General features: G+C 49.7%; 1 protein-coding gene across 1 annotated transcript in view; it reads left to right on the forward strand.

The window, feature by feature from the left end:
• The window catches only part of PAPPA (pappalysin 1), a gene marked incomplete at its 5' end in the record, with an annotated part of 243,324 nt that overhangs the window by 169,837 nt on the left and 50,421 nt on the right, over window positions 1–23,066 (forward strand). The window contains 4 exons of the mRNA XM_040481178.1: window positions 785–920; window positions 3,238–3,451; window positions 12,448–12,616; window positions 14,910–15,093. Of these exons, the coding sequence (XP_040337112.1) occupies window positions 785–920; window positions 3,238–3,451; window positions 12,448–12,616; window positions 14,910–15,093 (703 nt within the window). The remainder of the gene's footprint in view (window positions 1–784; window positions 921–3,237; window positions 3,452–12,447; window positions 12,617–14,909; window positions 15,094–23,066) is intronic.

The raw sequence follows: 23,066 nt of genomic DNA on the forward strand, positions 1-23,066 counted from the left end.
AGGACAAGGAACAAAACACTTAGCAGTAGGATGCTTCCTGAAATAGAATCCCTTCATTGCTCATGGAGTGCCCCTAGTCATTCTTGTTTTGACAAAGATTTTGGATAAGTTTTCTATGCCTGGAACCTTCTGTTCATTGTTCAGTGCCTTTTAAGATTGTCTTCTTCTCCTTGAAGTCTTAGCTGATCCCCACAGAGAGAAGTGACTGTTCTCTCCCTTCTGGTCCTGTACATGTTTGGTCATCATTTGGATGGCACTTGTCACCTGGTATTATATTGCTGTCTTTGGGGCCATCTTCCTGACTAGGGATTATGGTGACTTTTGGTTTGCACACTACTGACCTACTTTGAGCTCCATAGTCTGCAGAAAAGCAAGGGCTGTGTCTTACTTAGCTTTGTCTCAGAGGCTAGCATGGAGAAATGACAAATAATATACCTCTTTTGTGCTTTTAGTCTGTGCCACTTTGTTCCCATGATCTTATTGGAGCCTCACAATCATCCAGTGATACAGTTATTTACTTGATACATCACTTAGAGGTGAGGGAATTAGGGCCCAGAGAGGCAGAGCTACCACTCACGGTCACGCAGCTCAGCAAGAGCAGAACCCGGATGGAACAGAGTTTCTGACCTCAGAGCCTGTGCTCTTCACTGTGAGGTTCTCTGCCCCACAATGAGTGTCCCAGTCCCTGAAATGGAAGATTCTCCTTGAAACCCCTGCCTCACAGCTGCTTCCCTACCATGTGCCTGGGCTCACGAGGGACCCTCCCACGTCTCCTGCATTTCAGGCATACTTTTCTCAGCCAATGGTTGCTGCTGCTGTCATTATCCACCTGGTGACTGATGGGACATACTATGGGGACCAGAAGCAGGAGACCATCAGCGTCCAGCTGTTTGACACCAAAGACCAGAGCCACGATCTGGGTGAGCATGTTCTCAGGCATGTTGCCCTTGGTACCACATCTGCCCAGGGGTGGTCTGGGGGGCAGCCGAGAACTCGTTCTTCCTTCCCCTTTCCTCTTTCTTGCTTCTCTGTTTGGCATTCTGGTTGCCCTCCAAATCAGGAGGCTTTTGTGTATCCAGAGAATCCTAGATCTGGCAGATATGGGCATAAGGGGCCACTGCCAAAGTCTTCCCTTCAACGGCTCCCTTTGACGAGGCACCTTTAACCTTAGGCACCCCATGTGATCCTCAAGAGACCCTGGGAAGGAGACTGAACAAAGGCCATTCCTCCAGGTGTCAGTCCCTGAGACCCAGAGAGGGTCACATGGCAGCGACCAGGAAGAGTGGAGAAGCCAGGTGTTTGGAATTGTAGCCATGGCTCTTTACCCTGTAGCTGGAGGTGTCCCTTAGTGCCTGACAACGGCAGCCATGTCTCCAGCACAACCAGCCGTGCTCCCTGTAGGAGCAGGAATAAGACAAGGTCCGTGTCAGGGGTGGGAAGGCAGAAGAGTCAGGTCCTACCTGCTGAGCAGCTGTGGGAGAACTGGGACCAGCACTGTCAAGTTGTCACATGCACACCCCTCTGCACACCCACGCATGCATGGTGCACGGGACACAGCCCCAGCTCCGGAGCTGACAGCCCAGGCTTGACTCCCGTCCCTCTGCTCACACAGCGCAGGAAGGTGAACACTTTTCTTGACCTCCGAGCACCTCATCTGGCATCTTACTTTCCTCTTAGGCACAGTAGGGACCGCGGTGCTACTTTATCATGACAGTGAAATCACGAGATGTTAAATGAGGTATTACTTAGGACTGTTGTGACTGTGCCCCACACAGGAGCTGGCCCTGGGAATGTCCTCTTATCCCCTCCCACATTTCCAGTTTACCTCTGGGCAGCCTCGCCAGGTGTTTGGAATTCTAGGCTGGCCTAGAAGGTCGGGCTTCAAACCCCGGCCTGCACCGTTCTGCAGGGAGCTCATTTCAAAGACCTGTATGAAGCCAGCAGGCAAGGGGTCATTGCAAGGTCAAGCAGAAGCCAAGGGGGCAGGGAGAGTTTTTGTTTTGTTTTTATGTTTATTTATTTAGTTAGTTTTAGAGGCAAAGGGGGGACATATTAATAGGAAGGAGAAAGAAAACCCCTCTGGACTTATCCGGATGCCTGAGAAATTTCCCTAAGTGAGAAGCAAATATTTTCATAGCTGTCCTGGCATTGCTAAGGGCCCTGAGGAGTGGGGAAAGTCCAGTCCACAGAAGCTGCTTCATGTCTGAGGTTTGCACGTGTCCCTGTCCCTCCCTGTAGTGTCCCCTGTCCTCAGCATCCTGCTACCCGCCCCCGCCCCCTCCCCCCCCCATGGAGCGCTTGTCATTCTGAGTGACCACAGCAGGGGCCCTTCTGGATTGGGAGCTAAACATCCCAACAGAGCAGGCCTGCTGGGATGTGCCTAGAATCATCCTTGATTTTAGAGGCAGAAACTGAGTTTGAGGAGCTTGCTGGAGTCCCATCATTAGGATGTGATAGTCCCCTCAGAGGCAAGTTAAACCATGATTGGAACCAAGGTCCATTGGACACCAAAGCCAGTGTCTGCTTTTCCAACTCCATCCCACCCCATTGCCCCCTTCTCTCTTCTGGGTGTGCCCTTTCTCCCTGCCCCTCTCCCTTCCTTCTCAAAGCCTGGGGACCTGCTCCCTGTTCTAGAATGAACCGAGAGCTGAAGCAAGCTTGGGTTCAATGTAGCCTTTACCCTGCTGGCTGCTCCGTGTGCCCCTGGAAAACCACCTTCTGCCCTGACTTCTCAGTCTTACCTCTGCTGAATCAGTGCAGAGGTCCCTACCTCACAGGGCTGCTCCCCGGTCCTGGATTAAACATGAGAGCAGGCTTCTTACTCTGGAAAGAGTGTGTTGCTGTGAATTATTTCCACCATCTTTATGGCGGATGGGGAAGGCAGCCTGAAAACTAGCAACTCAGACCATCCAGCCCTCATGCAGTGTGGGAGGGTGGTCAGGGCCAGCGATGCTAGTCTGAGAGGTGGCCATTGGGGGAGGGAGAGAGGCTGTGGGCGCTAGGTGACAAGAAAGCTTAGGGGGCAGGGAGGCAAAGGGATTGGAAAGATTTGGAACCAAGAGAAAAAGGCAGACAAAGAAACTTTCAATCAAACTCAAAATCCCCACTGGCCACCCAATGGTGCTTTTGTGCAGTGACATGAAAGGGTCTGGGGGCTTCGGGAAGGGCCCGTTGGGGAGGGCGTGACTGGCCTTGAGTAATGAGCCTGGCCCCTCGGCCCTCTGTCTCTCCTGACAGGCCTCCATGTCCTGAGCTGCAGGAACAATCCCCTGATTATCCCTGTGGTGCATGACCTCAGCCAGCCCTTCTACCACAGCCAGGCGGTACGTGTGAGCTTCAGTTCACCCCTGGTCGCCATCTCGGGGGTGGCCCTCCGCTCCTTCGACAACTTTGACCCCGTCACCCTGAGCAGCTGCCAGAGAGGGGAGACCTACAGCCCTGCCGAGCAGAGGTAAGGGACCCTGGGTCTGATCGCCCTGGGCCGTTTTGTAGCCAGAAGCAGATGGGCGCCTTCTGGAACTGCCTAGATGCGTGTGTTGCTATAAAAAGTCTGCGTGTTTCTCCCTTCTCCATCCTCTGGCCTCTGGCTGGCTCTGCCTGTGGGCCTGGGAGGCCTGCGCGTCTCCGGATTCCAGGGGTGAGGGAGGGAAGCAGGAATGGGCGGTGGAAAGACCCCCTCACCTGGCTCGCAGGCCTGGCGCTGACAGTGGCCTGCTTGCATGGTGCACATCGCGTTCCCTCTCTGGGCCTCAGCATCCGCATTTGAACAAAGACAAGACAGGTGGATTAGCTCTCTTCCAGCTCTGAAATACTGGAATAGTTAGGCGGATGGAGGGAGACTGCTGTTTGCTTCATCCCAGCTTACTGTGTGTTTCAGTGATGGGGAAATCTCTCCGCCTTCCCCAAACCTAGCCCCTGAGTGGTCTAGTGGTCCGATGAGAAGAGAGCATGGTGTTTTCCTGGAAAGAATATGAGCTTTGGTGAGACTCTGACCTGGGCTTGAACGTTCCCCTTCTTGCCTGTGTGCCCATGACAAGTCACTTCACTTTTCTGAGTCTTCCTTTCCTATTTTGGAATAAATGGAGGATGATATCTACCCCACCGGGTGGTCATGAAGGCTGAATGGTGCGCCGTAGATGAAAGTCCTCTTGTAGACCGTTAGGCACTGTGCAAGGCTGATGTATTAATACAGAATATTTATGGCCACTTTCTGATCTGACAGTGGGGCTTCTCTGCATGAAATTCTTCTAGCTGGAAGAAGCCCTGGAGATCATCGGGTACATCTGGAGTGTCTCAAACGCCTGTGTTACCCTCTAGGATTCCAGGGCCCCGAAAGGGGAAGGGTGGGTCCAGGCTCACACAGCACCTCTCACGTTTGTTTAATGAGATCCAGAAGGAGACAGTACGACAGGGGGAGTCCCAGTGGGCTCCCCCAGAGTGAGACGCTCTGAAAGGCAATCCAGTCCAGCCCTGTATACCTGGGAGCAAGGAGAGGAAAGCGGGGGGCGGGGGGGGGGGCGGGGGGGGTGGCCACTGCCTTTCCCACGCCCTTGCCACCACAGGGGACACAAAAGGTGGTTGCAAAACCCACATTGTTTTGCACCCACTGTCTCTAGCTTCTGTTGTGCAAAATCTGTCGCAATCATTCGGAGGCAAAAGAGCTCCTTAAATATCACCCACTGTTATATTTCACACTAAAAGGGCTTTTTCATCCCTGGCTCTGTAGACTATAAAAATAAGTTAATTCTCAGAACCCAGGGAAACAATGTCGATGGGAAATGCAAATCCATTCGACCTTTTCTGCAATGCTTTCCCATCCTTAACCAGCCACCGGGACCATGGGCAAGTTGACTGAGGCCAACAACTGGCTTCTTTGAATTCTTTTTTTTTTTTTTTTTTTTTTTTAATTTTTTTTTTTCAACGTTTATTGATTTTTGGGACAGAGAGAGACACAGCATGAACGGGGGAGGGGCAGAGAGAGAGGGAGACACAGAATCGGAAACAGGCTCCAGGCTCCGAGCCATCAGCCCAGAGCCCGACGCGGGGCTCGAACTCACGGACCGCGAGATCGTGACCTGGCCGAAGCCGGACGCTTAACCGACTGCGCCACCCAGGCGCCCCAACTTCTTTGAATTCTTAATTAGCAGTTCCTGTGTCCGAAGTAAACAGTTACAAGTGTTTAACCTCAGAAACAAATCAATTGTTTAATATCTGTTGAGTTCTTGGACTCGTGACTGAGAAGCACTGAGCGGGGACAAAGCGTTGCCCCATCTCTGACCGGTTGTACGACTGTGAGCCAGTCATACCATGTCTCTGGGCCTCAGTTTCCCCATCCATGGGATGATGGTGATGAATCGAATGTTCTCTGTGGTTCTTTCCAACTCAGTCTGTAGTTCCCAAGAATGGGGAGGGGTGAGATGCAGGGGAAAGGAAGCATCGTGTGTTTCGTTATCTTATTTCATTATTTTATTTCGTTATCACACTTGTCCTGCGAGGTATGGACAGAGAGGGTGAGTCAAGGCGGTCTAGGCAGTAGGAGGCAAAATCCTGCTTCGTGTGCCCCGAAAAGCCACCAGAGCCAAGCGCTCAACAGAGCCAAGCACGTCTAGGAGACGAGGGGACTTGTCAGGAATGCTCATGTGTGAGCGTTTCGTGACAAGAACCGCGGGACGTGAGCGAGCTGGGGCTCTGAGGGTCTCAGCGGCTCAGCCCTGAGCGCGGACCTGGCTAAGATGGGCGGAGCCCCCAGTGCCAAGGCCGGGGGTGCTGGGACACCCCCCCCCCACCCCGCACCCGAGTGCTCTGAGGGGGCGAGAGGGGTTGGAGAAGGAGGCAGCTGCCCCTGGAGAGCTGAAGAGGCATTTACCCAAATAGCCAGGACCGCATAAATGTGCCTGAAAACAAACAAACTGAGAGGGAAGAAAAGAGAAATAAGCAACAACTGTAAAAAACCATGGGATGTTTTTCTCCATTCTCAGAACACCAAGGTAAATAGCATCACTTTTTATAGCACACAGTTCAGCTGGCTCTAGGAGAAGCGGCCCGCTGACTCTCAGCTGGTTCCCAGGTAGTGAAAGGGGCTGTTCTGGCCTCCGGGCCTCCAGCCCTCCACCCCTCCCTCGTCCCCACCCCACGGATTCTCTTTCTTGCTGTCTCCCCTCCCTCTCCGCCCACTCTGCCTCCTCTCCCACCCTCTCCCTCCTCATTTTCCTTCTCTTCTCCCGAGAGCTGCCTGATATCTAGTGGGCTGCCCTGGGAGAAGCGTCACCACAGCAAAATCCATCCGGGCGGGTGTTCTGACCTAGATTCAAGGGTCTCCAGTCCCGGTGCAGCACTCGGGATAAATTCAGAGGCCCAAGGAAACAGGATCAGCTTTCAAATGAGAGGTCCAGTTGTGGGATTCTAGCCCAAGCCCAGCTCCACACCTAGGGGAAGGGGGGACAGCGGGGGCGTGTAGTGACGGTGGTGAGTGGGTTAAGAGGCTTCTTCAGTGAGGAAAGCCACACCATGGATCGAGGCTCCTGTGTGTCTGACACACACACACATGCTATCTATCTATCTATCTATCCTGTGGTTCTAAACAGAAATTGAACAGTTTATTACAAAGTTCAGTGAGCCATGTGCTTATACAATTAGTACTCTCTTCCTCTCCCCTTTCCCTTCCCTTCATTTGTCACTTCCTTCCCTCCCTCCGTCTTTCCTTCCTCCCTCCCTCCTTCCCTCCTTCCTTCCCTCCCTGCTTCCTTTTTTCTTTCCTCCCTCCCTCCCTCCTTTCTTCCTTCCTTCCTCTACCTGAAACTCTTCCCACTCCCCCATGCCAGCTCACCCAGAGAAGGACAGTTCCGTTAGAGAGCTAACTCTTAGAAAGCCAACTCTAGGAGGAAACAAATTCTTCCTGTGGCCAGATTGACTCCTTGTAGCCAGTGTGGGCTTAGACTGTGGGTGGGGTGGGGGTGAGTTGATGTGCCTACAAGCATCCCCGGAGTCTGTGCACTGCCAGGAGCCCACACGTGACTATCCATTCCATCAGATGACTCTATAGGAATTCGTGTATGAGATTTGCAGCCCAGCAAGAAGCCTCTTATGGCCAGAGACCACAGGCTCCCCCACACTGGCCAGCCCACAAGGGATCAGCACCTCTCAGAATGCTTGTTGGGAGTCGCTGGTCTGGGGGACACATCTGCAGATGGAACCACTGTGGCTGAGCATGTGTGTCTCTTGGAAGGTACCAGATGCTCCTGACTCTTCTCCCAGATGTTGTTTAATCTCCACTCCTGTCAGATGTCTACTGGCCTTCCTCTGCTTCTGTGTCCTTTCAATAACTGGGATTATCAAAGTCTGTTTTTCCCCCTTCCAAAGGGCTGTGAAATTAGATACCTCTATTGTTTTGTCTCCATAAAACTGTGGTCCCTGAAAGCTGGGAAGCCTCTAAGATACTGTCTGGTTCTACATTCTCATGAGGTCCTGGCAAGGGAAGGGAGTTCCTCAGGCCACCGGGCCACTTAGCAGCAGAACTGGCATCGGAATCCAGTACTCAGGCCTCCCGGGGCAAAGCAGGTTCCTCTTCATCTGAAGTTTCAAGATTCCTGCCACACTGGCCCGATGAGGCCACAAACAACGTGGATTTGCCCCCCGTTAATCCTCTTCTGTAATTAGTTGCCAACATGTAAACGTCAGGAGTGTTCATAGTAAAGACATCGGCAGATTGGAGACACGATGGGGTCGGTGCCGTGGGCCACCTGCTCCAGTAGTGACCTGCTGCTCAGCCAGCCGCCCCTCCCTCGGGCGCCCCGCACAACGCGCTGCTGTCCCCACCCTGCAGGCATCTGACGGGGCCTCATCACCCCTGGGCCACTGCCTCTGGCTTCTAGGATTCCAGGGTTCAAGAGCCTTTCAGGATTCCCTTCTAGTAGTCGCTGCATTCCCCGGAAGGGAAAAAGGAGCCGTATCTTCATCGCTGTCTCAGTCTCCCTTCCCAGTGACCCTGCAGCACTGGGAAGGTGCCACGAGTGTCTTCCATTCATTTCCAGTGTGGACATGCTGACTTTTCTGTGGTCTCCATCTGAGGTAACCCACAGTGATGTATAAACAGGGATTATTATTATCCCCCTTCCCCGCGGCGTAGCTACAGGACTTGGGCCAAGAGTCAAGGGACACAGCCAGGAACAGGACCCTCAGCAGCCCTTCCAGTGCTGGTCTTTTGGATCCTGGTTGAGCAGTTTTGGATCCTGTTATGCATGACTGGGGGCCATTTCCCTGGGCAGAGGGGACAGCAGTTGGGGGTTGGCTATTGAATCACTGAACGATATACCTTTATACGAAACTTGAGTCTATAAGTAAACATATTAAATATATATATATATATGTATATATATGTAAATGTATATGTAATTTCCATATATATATATGGAAAAAACATTTACATATCTTTGTATGGGGGATGTGTGTCTCCTCCTTTACCCACCTGTGAGAATTTCATTGATAAAAGCCCCTTCCCCCATCCCTTGGATTAGCCAACTTACTCCGAGAAGTGTCTTCTTTTTTTCTTTCTTATTTTTGTTGCCCGTCATGGGTATTAAATCGTTCCCCCATTTTTTAAAGACTTTTTTAAAATGTATTTATTTATTTTTTGAGACAGAGAGAGCACAGGTGGAGGAGGGGCAGAGAGGAGAGACAGAACCCCAAGCAGGCTCTGCACCATCAGTGCAGAGCCCAATGAGGGGCTTGAACCCATGAACCATGAGATCATGACTTGAGCCGAGATCAAGAGTTGGGCACTGAACAGACTGAGCCACCCAGGAGCCCCACCCGCCCCCTTTTTAAAATGAAGACAGAGGTTTTTCTTTTCTCCTTGTTTTGATTTTTGTTTTTGTGTTTTAGAAATGACAGGGCCGTGTCAGGGAGTTATTTGGGAGGGGTATTTGGGGTAATGTTTATCATTTTTGGACAACGTGTTCGTACAACCCTTCCAGCTGATGGGAATGCAGAGAAGAGCAGGGGCTTAGTTAGGGGACAGGCCGGCACAACAGCACTGACATTCTGTCCATACAGAGCGCCTTTGGCCAGCCAGCTAAACTCACTGAGTCTCACTTTCCTCTTCTTGAAAATGGGAGTAATTGTACTACCCCAAGAAGTTATGGTGAGGATGCACATCAGGTGATATAGGTAAAACACAGGGGCTCATACCTGGCACGGATTCCCTTCCCTTCCCCCTTTCTCCCTGTTTTGAAGCCTGTGAGCCAGGCATGCACAGATGTACTGAAAAAGCAGGGATGCCTCAGGCCCCACAGTGTTCTCTGGAGGACACTAATCCAGAAATGACACACTGGAAAAGGTTATCAGAATTTGGAAAATGATGTGTGTCTTAGCCCCTCCTGGAAATCCACATCAAGGTTCTGAGAAGTCCTGCAATCAAAAAAAAAAAAGAAAAGAAAAGAAAAGAAAAGAAAACTGACTTCTCATGAATCCAATGCTACCCTCTTCTTTTGGCCATGAAACCTTTTGGTCAGATAATTCATGTACCAGGGGATATTTTCCTTCTACAGCAGAGAGAGCCAGAGAAACCATCTTCTCTTGCCAGCATCATAGTTTCCAAAGCATTTCTTGTGCATGGGCCTTTCTATTATACAAACACACTGAGCTCCATCCTGTCCCAGACCTTTGCATGTGTTCTTTACTCTGCCTGGGATTCCCTCTGCTCCACACCCCTGCTTGGCTTATCCCTTCATTTCATCCAGGTCAGTTCTTATGTCCCCTCTTCATGGAGGCTTCCTCCCCCTGACCCATCTGCACATGGTGCCTTTCCCCCAACCCCCAACAGTCGTCCTCTATAATTTCCTCGTTAGTGCCCTTTCTGTGCCTGAAATAGGCTTCTTTATGACTTTTCTGGGGTGCATGTCCTTCTTCCTCAAAGACACAGGTGGCAGGAATTTTCATGTATCCACAGGGTTTACAACAGTGTCTGGTGTGCATCGAGGCCCCACCCAAGGTCTGTGGAATAGATGAATGAGTGGCTGACCTGTCACCCTGTTGATACTCTTGAGAGAGAAATTGCCTTCTTACTTCCATTTTACGGAGGAGAAAACTGAGGCTCCGTGTACTATGTAACTTTCCAAGGTTAACGATAAGGGGCATTCCTGGATGTAGAGGCCGGATTTGCCCAGTTCCTAAGTCCTGTGCCTTTTCCATTGTAGGAAATCCATTGTTTCAGTTTATCCCTTTTCTTACGAGGAACATTAATGTGCAGAGACATGGGGGTGGGGGGCAGGTACAGGCTGCTTTTACCTTTGTGGCCCCATAGCCCGGAGCAGCCCGGAGCCCCCTGGCCGTCATCCTGGGAGCACAGAGCGAGCATGGCCGCACTGTAAGGCATAGGTCAGAAGACTAGCTCAGGAGCTGGTAGCTTACAGAGTAAATCTATTTAAATTGGAACCATGTGGCTCTTGCCCCCGGCGCTTACACACCGTGAACAGATGCATTGTTTGGTGTCAGAGCCCTTGCGTTGACTCCAGAGTTATAGTCTCTTAGAGGCCTCCACATGGCACAATGCAGGGGAGACTGTCGGGGGTGGGGTGGGCGGGTAGAAAGGAGGGTGGAGAATCGAATATCTCAGCAAGTGTCACTTAATCCCTCTCACGCGTTGCCTTTGGGAAGGGGGTTATGTGGGGATTGCAAAGCCCGCGTGGATGTGGGTCTAAAGCCTCAAACGCTTCCCTTTTCCGAGTATTTTAAAAAGTGAATTTGTGATGTTTGGAGGCTGTTAGCTCATACCCCCACCCTTACCCCTTGATTCTCCCCATACTTCTGAGCAGGACATAGATCATGGAGATGGGTAGCTATCTTCCTGTAAAACCCTCAGTGGTCCCCTCCTGAAATGGGGACCAAGAGAAAAAAAATTGTGAATTTCTTCTTAAGCTGGTTTGGCCACCGCTTACTCCCTGTCTCCTAGATAAACACAGGAAAGTGAAAGCCTTGAGGCTCTGAGTGCACTTCTAGACCTAGCTCTCTGTGCACACCCTGTGGCCGTCATTGGTGTGGACATAGTCAGAGAGGCAAACATTAGAGAAAACTGCCCCCTACAAGCTTTCTGTGTTCCCGGTGAACGTCTCAGCCTCCTCAAAGTGCTTAACAGCAATTGCGAGACCCACCCCCGCCCCCCGCCACTTGTTTCTTGCTACTAAGAAGCACCTACCATATGCAAAGCATCTTTATCGCAGTGCAGAGTACCCCAAGATGAAACAGGCATTATCTCTACCCTCAGCAAAGTTCTAGTCCAGGTGAGGGGCAAGGTTGACAACAAGGACTTTGGAGCCACACATCTGGGTGGGAAGTTACAGAAGTAACTTGATCTCACCGGTCCCCGATTTTTCCAGCTATAAAATGAATAACACTTAGCTCATAGGGGTGTTGTGAGCATGGAGTGAGCTCATGTACATAAGCAATCAGTGAATAGTCGCTAAAGTTACTGAGTGTCTGTGTAACAGTAAACATAAGGGGAAAGACCATGCAGTACAGGGATTTTATATTTCCATTTCCTTAAGGATTAGCACACATTCCAGCACATGGTGGGTACCCGACCCCATGCTTTCAATGCATGAAGCATGAGGCCAGTCAGAGAAAGGAGGGTAGAAGGCCTGCCAGGGATCTCCCCTGGGAACACAGGGAATACAGGGGAAATTTTCCGGTACAAATTTACATGGAGCGCAGACTTGAGAAGTGGGTAGAATTCAAATCGACAGCAAGATTAGAGGAGCAGCCACACCAAGAAGCAAGGCATAATCATTGAACAGCTTTACTGACAATCCAGAAGTCACCTTACAGTTTATAAAAGACTTCTACAATCAGCGCCTCAGTTGGGTCTCATGACCCTATGGGTTGGCCAAATCTGAGAGTGCTCTGAAGCTCAGAGAGGTGATGTACCTTGCCCAAAGTCACACAGCTTCTAGGTTATAGAGCACAGACTTGTTTATACCATTAGCTGCCAGTTAGGGAGTGTCTTTACGTGCCGCGAATTCTGCTCTGTGCCTTTCCTGACCTATCTGATTTCTCACCACCGCCCTCCAAAGTGAGTATTGTTACAGAATACGAAGAGTCTGCTCTTCTTCTTTGGTGCCTGGCACGTGAGAGACTCAGTGTGTACTTGCTGTGATCACGATCCCTATTTCACAGATGGAAAAACCGAGGTTCTGTGAGGTTTGAAGATGAATAACACAGACAGCTCTCTGCCACGTTTGAACCCTGGCTTCTCTGTTTCCATAAACCATGCCCTGTGATACACTGTGGCCCCTGCCTCCAGAGTCTTCCTCACCAAAGCCGGCACCTCTCCCTCTCCTCTGTCTCAGCTCCCAAAAGTTTGGAGGGGGACGCCTTGAGCTTTTTACCTCCAGCTGGCATGCAGTGATCCTGCAGGGAAACTCCCTCTGACCCTCCTGTTCCTTTCCTCCCCAGCTGTGTGCACTTCGCATGTGAGGCCGCTGACTGCCCAGAGCTGGCGGTGGAGAATGCCTCTCTCAACTGCTCCAGCAGCGACCGCTACCATGGCGCCCGGTGTACCGTGAGCTGCCGGACAGGCTACGTGCTCCAGATCCAGCGGGATGACGAGCTCATCAAGAGCCAGGTGTGCACAGGTGCTGGGCTCAGGGTCCCCTCTCCAGCCCGGGAGAGGCCGACCGGGGGTGGTGAGCGTGTCCCCTGCTGAATCCCCAGCACTTCAGACAGTGCTGCCACACAGGAGATACTTTGTAAATATGTGTGGATTGAATGAGTCAACCCACCGGTCCGGAATTTCTAAGACAATGGTTCCCGTGCAAGGTAGCGTTCCACACAACCTGTATCGGATTCTTTGTGAGGGTTACAAACCTGTGGAACCAGAGGCTGAGCATTTTGGAATGACATCCTCCCAGTCAGAGCTCTGCTTCAGTTGAGGGGGCTGCTTTGGAAAGAGGTGAGCCCTCCGACAATGAGGTGTTCGCTCATTCATGGTAATTGTAAAACAGATTGTAACACATCTGTTCGCCAGGAACCAGATGCTGTACTAGGTGCTAGAGAGAGGGAAAAAAAATGTCACTAAGATAAACCTAGTTCCTTCTCTTCAGGAGCCTAGTGACTGTTGCCGGGAGCAGACAAGGAGTGAGGAATGACTTCACAGTGTGAGAAACACGGGTAAAGGCAAGTGCAGGGTGTGGTAGAAGCCCAGAGGGCCTCACCCTGGAAGAAGTGGCTTGAAAACCACCGGATAGATAGGCACCAGGGTGTGTGGCTGGGGAGGGAGAAATCGGTGCTCTGTGCACAGGCAGAAATGGCGGATGGAAGTCTGTTGGTGAGAAACAGCATGCCGCAGACCGATTCTTTCTTTCCAGAACTCGTCCAAGCAATGAGGCTGGGGGGCGGGCAAGCAAGATCCACCAGTGTGAGGCCCTGTTAGGTTGGTCAGGAAGTTTGAGGTTTATCTTTATTGGGGCAGCAGGGAGCTGTTGAAGAAGGTGATGTGGTCAGATCATGGTTGATAAAGGTCGTCTGGCTGCCCACTCGGTGGTGGTTTGGAGTCCGGCGTTGACACTGGTCACAGGGAGAGCCCTCAGGAGTCATGAGAGGAGCTCGTGGAAGAGGGAGGTGTGCTGCCCAAGGGGAATGGCCGTGGGTGGATCTGAGATGCGGCAGGATGTTGCTTCAGCCACGTGCCGCCGTGGGATCTCAGGTGGCTGTGGGGAGTGGGGTGAGGGGGCCATGAAGCCATGAGATCTGAGGGTGCCAGGGCCTCTGTCACTAGATGCAGCCTTTCCCAGGACCCTGCCAGCGGGCGTCACCTTCATGCTGAAGGCACATAGCGCACACTACTTGTCTATGAGAGACCTTTGTGTAGAGCTTCTGGGCTTGAACAGAGTCCCACGTGGGAGCCCCGGAGCCCTCGATCACTTGTCTTAGACACCTACTTCCTCGTGTCAGACACGGCAGGTCTGAACTCCTGTGGAAACAATTAGGCTGTTTTGGCAGCAAAGGACCTCTGCTCCCTTTGATGTGTGCTTAGGAGGGGAAAAATGTCCTTTGCTTTTAAGATCCCAGATCAACATTTGGCATCCTCAGTCCCCTGGGATCTGGCGGCTCCCTCCTTGAATGGCAGCCTGCGGGCTGCTGATGGCAGTCCCTCCCTTGGCTCTGGAGCTTGGCCTCACCCTTCCACCCGCGCATCCCTGCCATCTTCTGGTTTGGTTCAAATCCCTGCCGACTCTTTTCGCTTGTCCCAGGCTTGTTCCTTGTTTATGTCTATCTCTCTCAACTACTGAACCATCAGATCTCAGAGCAGGGAGTGGCTCTTAGAGCAATCCTTGGGTTCAGTGCGAGCGGGCAAGCTCAGGTCAGGAGAGGGACCTGCCCATAGACTCAGCACAAATAACTCACATCCGGGCCTCCAGTATCCCAGGGCTATGCCCACTCTGTACCACACAGAACAAGAGGCTCCCTATTACCTCCTGCAGAGCCAAGAAAAGATACAAAGACCAAGAGCCAGCGACCCACTGTTGTGCCATATTTCACAGGCTATTTCAGGAAAGAAGTCGTCAGGCTCCAAGAGGTCTGAGTCTTAAGATTCTCATCAACACAATGGGAATACTAATCCGGGAGACTTTCCAGGGAGCAGTTAAGAGTGCAGCCTTTAGTTCGAGTCCCATGTATCCTCTTTACGGCTGTGTAACTTGGAGCCAATCAATGTCTCTGAGCCTCAGTGTCTGCATCTGGAGAATGGGAACTGAGACACCAAATCCAAACAGTTGTGGGGGTCGTCAAAAGTGAGCTGAAGCAGCGACCTCCTGGAGCCAGGATGAGACTCTGAGCTGTCGCTGGGGGAAAAGAGGGTCTTCCGACCTGCGGGATTCTGTCTGCATGCCCTTACCGTGCCCACCTCTGCCTTTCAGACGGGACCCAGCGTCATGGTGACCTGCACCGAGGGCAAGTGGAACAAGCAGGTGGCGTGTGAGCCAGTGGACTGTGGCGTCCCGGACCAGCATCACGTCTACGCCGCGTCCTTCTCCTGCCTTAAAGGCACCACCTTTGGTAGCACGTGCTCCTTCCAGTGCCGTCACCCTGCGCAATTGAAAGGTATCGAGGGCCCTTTGGCTCTGCTTGGCCCTGCTTCCTGTGTGGGAAACCCAGAGGCTGCCTCCAGGCCCTCCCCTGGGTCTCCAACACTTTCAAGGGCTGGATGGGGTTTATCTGCTCCTCTGATTTCCCTCCACTGGTGCAGTTTATGGAAACTGCCTGGCTGTGCAGCCGAGGAGAAAGTAGAGTGGGGATAAATATGACAAGTCTCACAGAAAAGAAGAGAGAGGGCAGGGATAAGGGAGGGAGGAGGAAAAAAGATTCTAAGAAAGTAGCATTTGGAAGTGACGTGACTAGTTCACCAGATAGGATTAGGGCCCAGTAAGCCTAAGAGATAAGTATTATTATTCCCATGTTATTTCCAGTGGAGGAAATCGAGCCTCAGAGAGGTTAAAGAACTTGCCTGAGGCCACACTCTCTGGGCTGGGATCCACGTTGGTGTCTGTCACCAAAGCTGCAGATCATCCTTAAGAAGGGCCAGCTGAGAGAGGAGCAGGTGTGAGTGGGGAGCACTTGCTGGGATCCGGGATCTCCTGGGCAACATCGGGGTGTTGAGGCGAGTGAGGCATAATCAGGCTTCCTGAAGAAGAGGCCACATCTTGGAAATGGAGAAGAGGCCGGCCTGGGTGACCTAGAATGTCAGGACTAGAAGGGTTCTCAGAGCTCTTGGAATAAGTGCTTATGTGGAAACATGATAAAACTGAGGTCCAGTGAGAGGAAGGAAGGAACATGTACAAAATCACAGAGCAAGCTAGTGGTATTTTCAGAACCAATGCCCTTGGCTTCCAGTCGGAATACTGGGTTTTAACATGCACACGATCTCCAAGTTATGATGCTTCAAGTTACAATTCTTCAACGGTGCAAAAGGCGGCATGCATTCAGTAGAAACTGTGCTTGGAATTCTGAATTTTGATCTTCTCCTGGGCTAGCAGGATGTCGTCTGACACAGCTTGTGGTGCTGGGCATAGTACCTTGCAACTGATACCCATACAACCACTCTGTCCCCGCGCAGCCATTCTGTCTGCCTCCATCAGCATAGTATTCAAGAAACTGCATGAGGTATTGGGCATGTTATTAGAACATAGGCTTTGCGTTAGATGATTTTGCCCCACTTTGTAGGCTAATGTAAATGTTCGGAGCATGTCTAAGGTAGACCTGCTAAGCTAGGATGTTCAGTAGGTTAGGAATACAAATGTATTTTTGACTTACAATGTTTTCAATGTGTGTTGGGTTTATTAGGATGTGACCTGTCGTATGTTGAGGAAGATCTGTATACCCATTTCTCAGAGGTGCCAGGATCCTCTCCTTTGCTTATTTTATCAGAGGGAACATTGTCCCTTTATGAGACACCCAAAATGATATTTCACTCAAGCATGGGTCCTCCCTCAGATGGGTCCTGCCACGAAACATAGGTCCTACCATCATTCCACTGAGTGGGGATAAGTGGACTTCCATGGGATGCAGGGGGATTGGCATGAGGTCTATGAATTCCCTTGAACTTATATGTAATGTTATGTATTCATGAGTTGCAGGCATTTTGGTGATTGGAGAGGGTCAATAGTTTCCCCAAATTTTCAGGGGGAAGCAGAGTTTCCAACGATTACTGGACATGAGTTCCTGGAGGGCAGTGGCTGTGGCTAATCCATGTTCACATCTGCTGTCAACAAGCCCAGAACCTGCACTTAATAAGACACAACAGAGTGTTTTGACTGGATGGCTGGATAAATTGATAAAAGTAATATTGCAGGAAATGTTTAAGAAATGAATGAAAGAGCAAGCAATATCACTAAAATACCCCAAAAGAAAAACAGGAAGCACTGATGGGATGCACCCTTTGGGTCCCCTCATTTTTAACCCAACATGATTTGAGTAAAGAAGCTATAGCCATTTCATGTGAGGTATTCGAAAGACATAGGCTGGGGAGAGGTGAAGAGACAGTGGAAATTGTAAGCCCCCCACCTTTCAGGCTGTCTGAGCCCTTCCCTTGGCCTAGATGTGGCGTGTGTTAATAACTCCAGCCCAAGAAATCACACTTCTCCTCTCAATCAGGGGCCTCTGGGAAGCAGCAGTGTGCAAATTAGCATTGATTATTATAGCCCCCATTGTGGCTAATAATGGTTCTTAAAGTGATTCAGACCCTTCTGCTGCTCCTCTGCTGACGATGTTAGAAGGGGGGTGACCCCGCTGTGGAGATGAGGCCCAGAGGGACCACCATTTTGATAGTCGGTGATCCCAACTTTGTTCTTCTCCGGAGAATGCAGAGAAGCATTTCTCCATGACACATCCGCGAGGGTGTGGGAGGCAGTAAGGACTGGGTGGAGGTCCAGCTACCTCTCTCTCGAGCTTGTTGATGCCCCTCTTCTCAAGTGAGGGGGTAAGGAGGTGAACAACTTTTCCCTCCATGTTTTGTTTATTTCCCTTCCCTTTCTTCCTTTCATTTTTCCTTTTCTAGCAGTATAATGTAAGCAAAAAGCACACTATCATTAGAATCAGACAGACTGGGATTCCAATTCTGGCTCTGTCCCAGCTGTTGATCTTAGAAGAGCTATTTCATGACTGTGAGCCTCAATACGCTCATCTGTTAAATGAGAGTAGGAGTGTCCACATTGAAGAGTCCAGTTGAGGACTGAAAGATATGGTGTGTATAAAATTCGAGAGCCAGAGAAAGTGCTCAGTGAATACTGAGCCCCTTCCCCAAGGGGCATCCTTGTGAGAACCTGTGCCATGACCTCTCTCCCAGCCCTGACCTCTTCATCCCATGGAGGCCTTAGTCCTGGGAGCTGTGGAGACAGGTTCCATCCTCCATGTTCCTCCCAGAACCTGGGAGGTAAGTGTCATCAGACAAGCAGCCACCACCCAGGACAGGCAATTACTAGTGTAGCCCCTGGGAACTGATATAACAAACACTTAACTTTCTATTCCCAGGGAATTTTTCTTGAATATCCCCACTTTCACTTAAATTCTGAGCCCTCTTTAAGATGTACGCAAAATATCCTGCAAACCCACAGCCTTAGAGTCACTTCTACCGAAGCACTATACTAAATGAGCATTACAAGCACAGGTAGAACCCACAAAAATGGATGAGAGGAAGTATATTCTAAAGTTCAACAACAACAACAAAACTTCAAAATCATAAATGTTTAATTAAAGAGCTAAAAATGCAACATTACTTATATCACGTCATCAACCTGAACTCAACTGTGTTGGGTGCACTTGACCGTGGAGTGGGGCTTCTGAAGTAAGCATGTCTTGGGGAGCATGGCTGGCTCATGTGGAAGAGCATGGGGCTCTTGATCTCAGGGTTGAGTTTGAGCCCTACGTTGGATGTAGAGACTACTTACATAAATAATCTTAAAAAAATATTAAAAAAAATAAAGTGAGCACGCCTTCATCCTACAAAGGTCTTTCTCAAAGGTTCACATTGTACTACTGGCTTTTATTGCCTTTTCTGTCTGTTTTGCCTATTTAACCTCAGATTGAAAACTCAGTCTACTTACTTGCTTCCAGAAGATACTCAACATCATTGAGCACTTCCTGATTTCCCAAACATTACCAAATATGGAGATGTAAGCTGAGTGGACAAAGAGAGTGGCCACATCCTATAGCAGTGAACCTTCGTACCTGCCCTCAACTCTTTTCCTCACCCCAACTATCTCCCTGCAGAGCCTGTTATGACTTCCCTCGCTGTAGGAATTGCACATTCTCTTTTCTGTCTCAGGAGGAGACCCTTCCTTCTTTCTCAGAAGCAGATAGCCAGGCCCTGGAGGGTCCCAATGATCTCATCAGGACATCTTCCCCACAAAAAACAGGGTCACCCTTCCCCTACAAGAGAGATTCTCATACAACTCCTAAGAGAATGCTTCTTTCTCCATCTGCCACCCTGGTGTTTGGGATGGTCAGGGCCCCGGATGGACTAGGATGCCACTGGGTCCGAACCACTGCTGGGTGCTGATGGTAGACCACTACTCAGATTATGCCTGGAGACTTGAGGGTCACAGTGGAGAAGAGATTTGTCCAAGATCACACAGCTGCCTACGAGGCCACTTTTCGACATGAGCAATGCTAAGATGTAATCTGTTAAATGATTCTTCCTTTCTCACTCGTGCTCCACTCTGAGCAGTTGCTCAGGTTTTGAGAGTCAAGCCTGTTCTTACTTGCTAAAGCCCTTTAACCTTTTCTGAAGCCTGTCCCTCAACCCAGAACCCCACTGAAGACTGGAACCTCAGAGCTTGGAGAATCCCAGAGGTCATCAAGGATAATCATTTAATTTGGCGATAGGGAAACTGAGGCCCAAAAGAGGAAGACATTACCATTAGCACTGAGGCCAGAAGGCGGGAGTCCTGACTTTAGATATGACCCTTTGCTGGGCATGCCATGCCCACCAATCTGGTAGAATTATCTACCTTGTGTCTGCCATTTGCATTCCCAAGCCTCTCCTGCATGGCAGGTGTCCAATGTTGCAGGCTCCTTTCTCTCTTCTTGGGAAGTTTTCCATTAGTTGTCTCTGGTGGTGACTGCATCTTAGAACAGCCTCTTTCCTTTGAGTCTAACATGCAGAATGACAAATGGGGCCCCTTGGTAAAGAAATGTGGAAGCAAAGGGTACCATGCTGGACAAGGGGGTGGAGGTTGTGAAATCTTATTGTATGACCAGTTCTTGATTTTGAGATACTCCACTCATCCAAATTCTCCTGATTCCATGACATGTTCTTTGGCTGTGCTCATGGGTAAAAGCTCTGTGGTGGGGTCAAGAGAGCACTTAGGTGGGGTGCCTGGGTGGCTTAGTTGGTTAAGCATTGACTCTTGATTTCAGCTCACAATCTTGTGGTTCGTGAATTCAAGCCCCTCATTGGGTTCTCTGCTTATGGTGCAGAGCCTGCTTGGGATTCTCTCTGTCTTCCTCTCTCTGTCTCTGCCTCTTCCCCCTTGTGCTCTCTCACTCGCTCGCTCCCTCAAAATAAATAAACAAACAAACAAACAAACAAACAAACATTTAAAAGAGAGAGAGATAGAGAGCACTTAGGAGTCAGACCTGGAGGGAGCCCCAAGATTGAGTGACTCACATTCCCTTATACTCTGTTTTCTCACCTACAAAATGGGATTGATGACATATTGGGTTATGAGGAACATCAAGAAGATGGCCCTGATAATTCCTTCTGGGCCTGCCTGATGGACTCAATTCCAAACAGCTATTGGTATAATTCCTTTCAGACATTTAGGAGGAGAACTGGACAATTAAACAATCAAAATGTAATCTGATTCACCTCGGCTGGAGCTATGAGAGCCCAGTTTTCCTGAGCAAATGACATGCTTTCTGGGACTGCCAAGCCCAGCTCAGATTTTCTCTTTGACTCCACGGGGTCTCAGGAGCCTAGGAATGTGCTTTCCGGACTGAAATTGGCAGAGGATGGCATGTTTCTCTTGATGGCTCCATTTCTTTTGCCTCAGCTTTTCCCTCTGACTTGCTGCAGCCTCAGTGCTGGGTGAAGTTCCAGTTGGCTCTTTTTGGAAAAATGACCATCCTGAGATCCTTTATGTCCTTGTTTCCTGTCTCATCTGGCCCAGGACTTTGTACAGAGACCTCTCCTCTATACTTCCTGTCCTTCTTCCTCTTCCTCCTCTGTATCTTCTGTTAAGGTCTATTTCTTACTAGGAACAAAGAAACTGAATTTCCTCCCAGCTCCAGCAATACTAGCCTTTGGCCGATGCAGCCTCCCAGAGGCTCGTGTGTCCTTTTCCAGTCCATCTAGCTGCATTTGTGTTTTCTCAAAACAATACAGTGGCCAATATTCTTTCACATCCTAAATTGTAGAGCTGCTATGAACTCAAAGACAGCTTTGGCTTAAGGCCAGAGAGGTTAGGTGACTTATTCAAGTGTCACATGCAGATTCATAATAGTTCATGCATTTAACAAATGGATACGAAGGGCCTACTATGTGCTTGGCACTAGGCTAGGGTCTGGCACTAAAGGAATGAACAAGGTCCATTCCTTGGCTTCAGGATGCAGGCACCATGTATGACGTACTAAGAAATCAGATGTTAGGTCTCCTGGTACTTCACAACTTGTATTCTGCCCTAGGTTAATTTCAGACTTAAAGGTGCTCCCAAAGAGATTTGGTCTTCTGGGTAATCTTTTGAATAAAATAATAAAAACAGGCACATTTCTTTGACAGTACATTTATAATTATTTTAATATTCACTAGAGATTGAAATCTCTTTAGGCACATTTGTAGGTAGGGTGAGCAAGGTTTATTTTCCTGACTTTAAAGATGAACAGATGAGGGGCACCTGGGTGGCTCAGTTAGTTAAGCATCTGTCTCTTGATCTCAGCTCGCATGTCCTTTTCCAGAGATCATCATGCTCCCCCAGGAAACACAGGCAGGGAATGAGATCAGGAGGCATGGATGTGACAGAAGCATCCAGGGTCTCTTTTAGAGCCAGATACTGCTGTAGGCAACCAGAGGCCAGTCCCTTTGGGGAACTGTGAGAGACAGAGCAGAATACTCCTCAGAGGTACCGCAGCTCTGGGAACTGGCATGTTAATCCACCAGCTCCATCACTGGTTGAATGCTTCTTCCCAGCAGCACTGTGAGCTTGCCCTATGCACAGGCAGAGCATGCACACATGACCACAACCAAAGGCCTCCAGCACAGGATTGCAGGTACACTAACCATCCTTCAGAATACAGAGGTCAGGGCTAAGGGGATGACGGCAGGACATGGATAGCATGTGTTATACCCTTTCTTCAATGCCATATAGTAGATATAGAGTAGTGGCTACAGCTGGGCATGGCAATACTGATTCTGTGTCTGCATCTCCTGGATTTTGTTTGTTGTTGGGGTGCGGGCATGTCCATGGTCCTGAACCACCAATTCCTGCTTTAGCATGGTTCTTCTTTTGAATGTGGTACACAGCTAACTCCTATATACCCTCTCCCAGAATTTACGTTTCTGGTTTGCATTCTCTGTGTCTCTGTCTCTGTCTCTCTGTCTCTCTCTGTCTCTCTCTCTCACATACACACACACACACACACACACACACACACACATTTCCTCTCTTGAGTAACATTTTGCAATTTTTATGTTATCTTGCCACTAAAGGACCATGACTTTCACTTTATAATTTGCAATGCTGATACGGTATACTTTTAGGAGTCCTAACACTTTTTCCACAGATATTTTATCTTTCCTGGGGAATTCAGAGAGGTCAATTCAGCTTATATCTTTTATAACTCCTCTTATCCCTTCCCTAAAAGCTATAGGAGCCTATAGCTTTTGCTATGCCTGTGTACCCCAAAACACTGCCCCAGTCACAAAAGCAATGCAAAAAGCCATTTGTAGTCTCTGGTGTTCTAGAAACCTCTCTGCTTCTATGGAAGCCAAATGAATCATCTTTTACTTGATGTAGAAATCTCTATAGTTTGCATTATCACTGTTTATCAACATGCAATCCTTTGTGGAGTTCACGGACACTAGGTTGCCTCGTGTTCACCAGACAGATCACACTGACAGAAGAGGAGAAAGAAGATGATGATTGGGGTCAGGGAGTAAGGAGCCTATAGAAAGAGTGCCCAGCACTGCCTATGTCCTCTTTCTTTTCCTCTTCCTTCTCTTCTTTCTCCCTCCTCCTCCTCTTCTTTCTCCCTCCTCTTCCTCTTCTTCCTCTTCCTCCTCCTCTTCCTCTTCTTCCTCCTTCTTCCTCCTCCTCCTCTTTTTCTTCTTCCTCTTCTTCCTCTTCCTCCTCCTCCCCTCCTCCTCCTCCTCCTCCTTCTTCTTCTTCTTCTTCTTCTTCTTCTTCTTCTTCTTCTTCTTCTTCCTCTTCTTCTTCCTCCTCCTCCTCCTCTTCTTCTTCCTCCTCCTCTTCTTCGTCCTCTTCCTCCTCTTCCCCCTCCTCTTCCCCCTCCTCTTCTTCCTCTTCTTCTTCTTCCTCCTCCCCCTCCTCCTCCTCTTCTTCCTCCTCTTCTCCTTCCTCTTC

This window comes from Herpailurus yagouaroundi, unplaced genomic scaffold, assembly GCF_014898765.1.
Source record: "Herpailurus yagouaroundi ecotype Mexico unplaced genomic scaffold, PumYag 160, whole genome shotgun sequence".
NCBI lineage: Eukaryota > Metazoa > Chordata > Mammalia > Carnivora > Felidae > Herpailurus > Herpailurus yagouaroundi.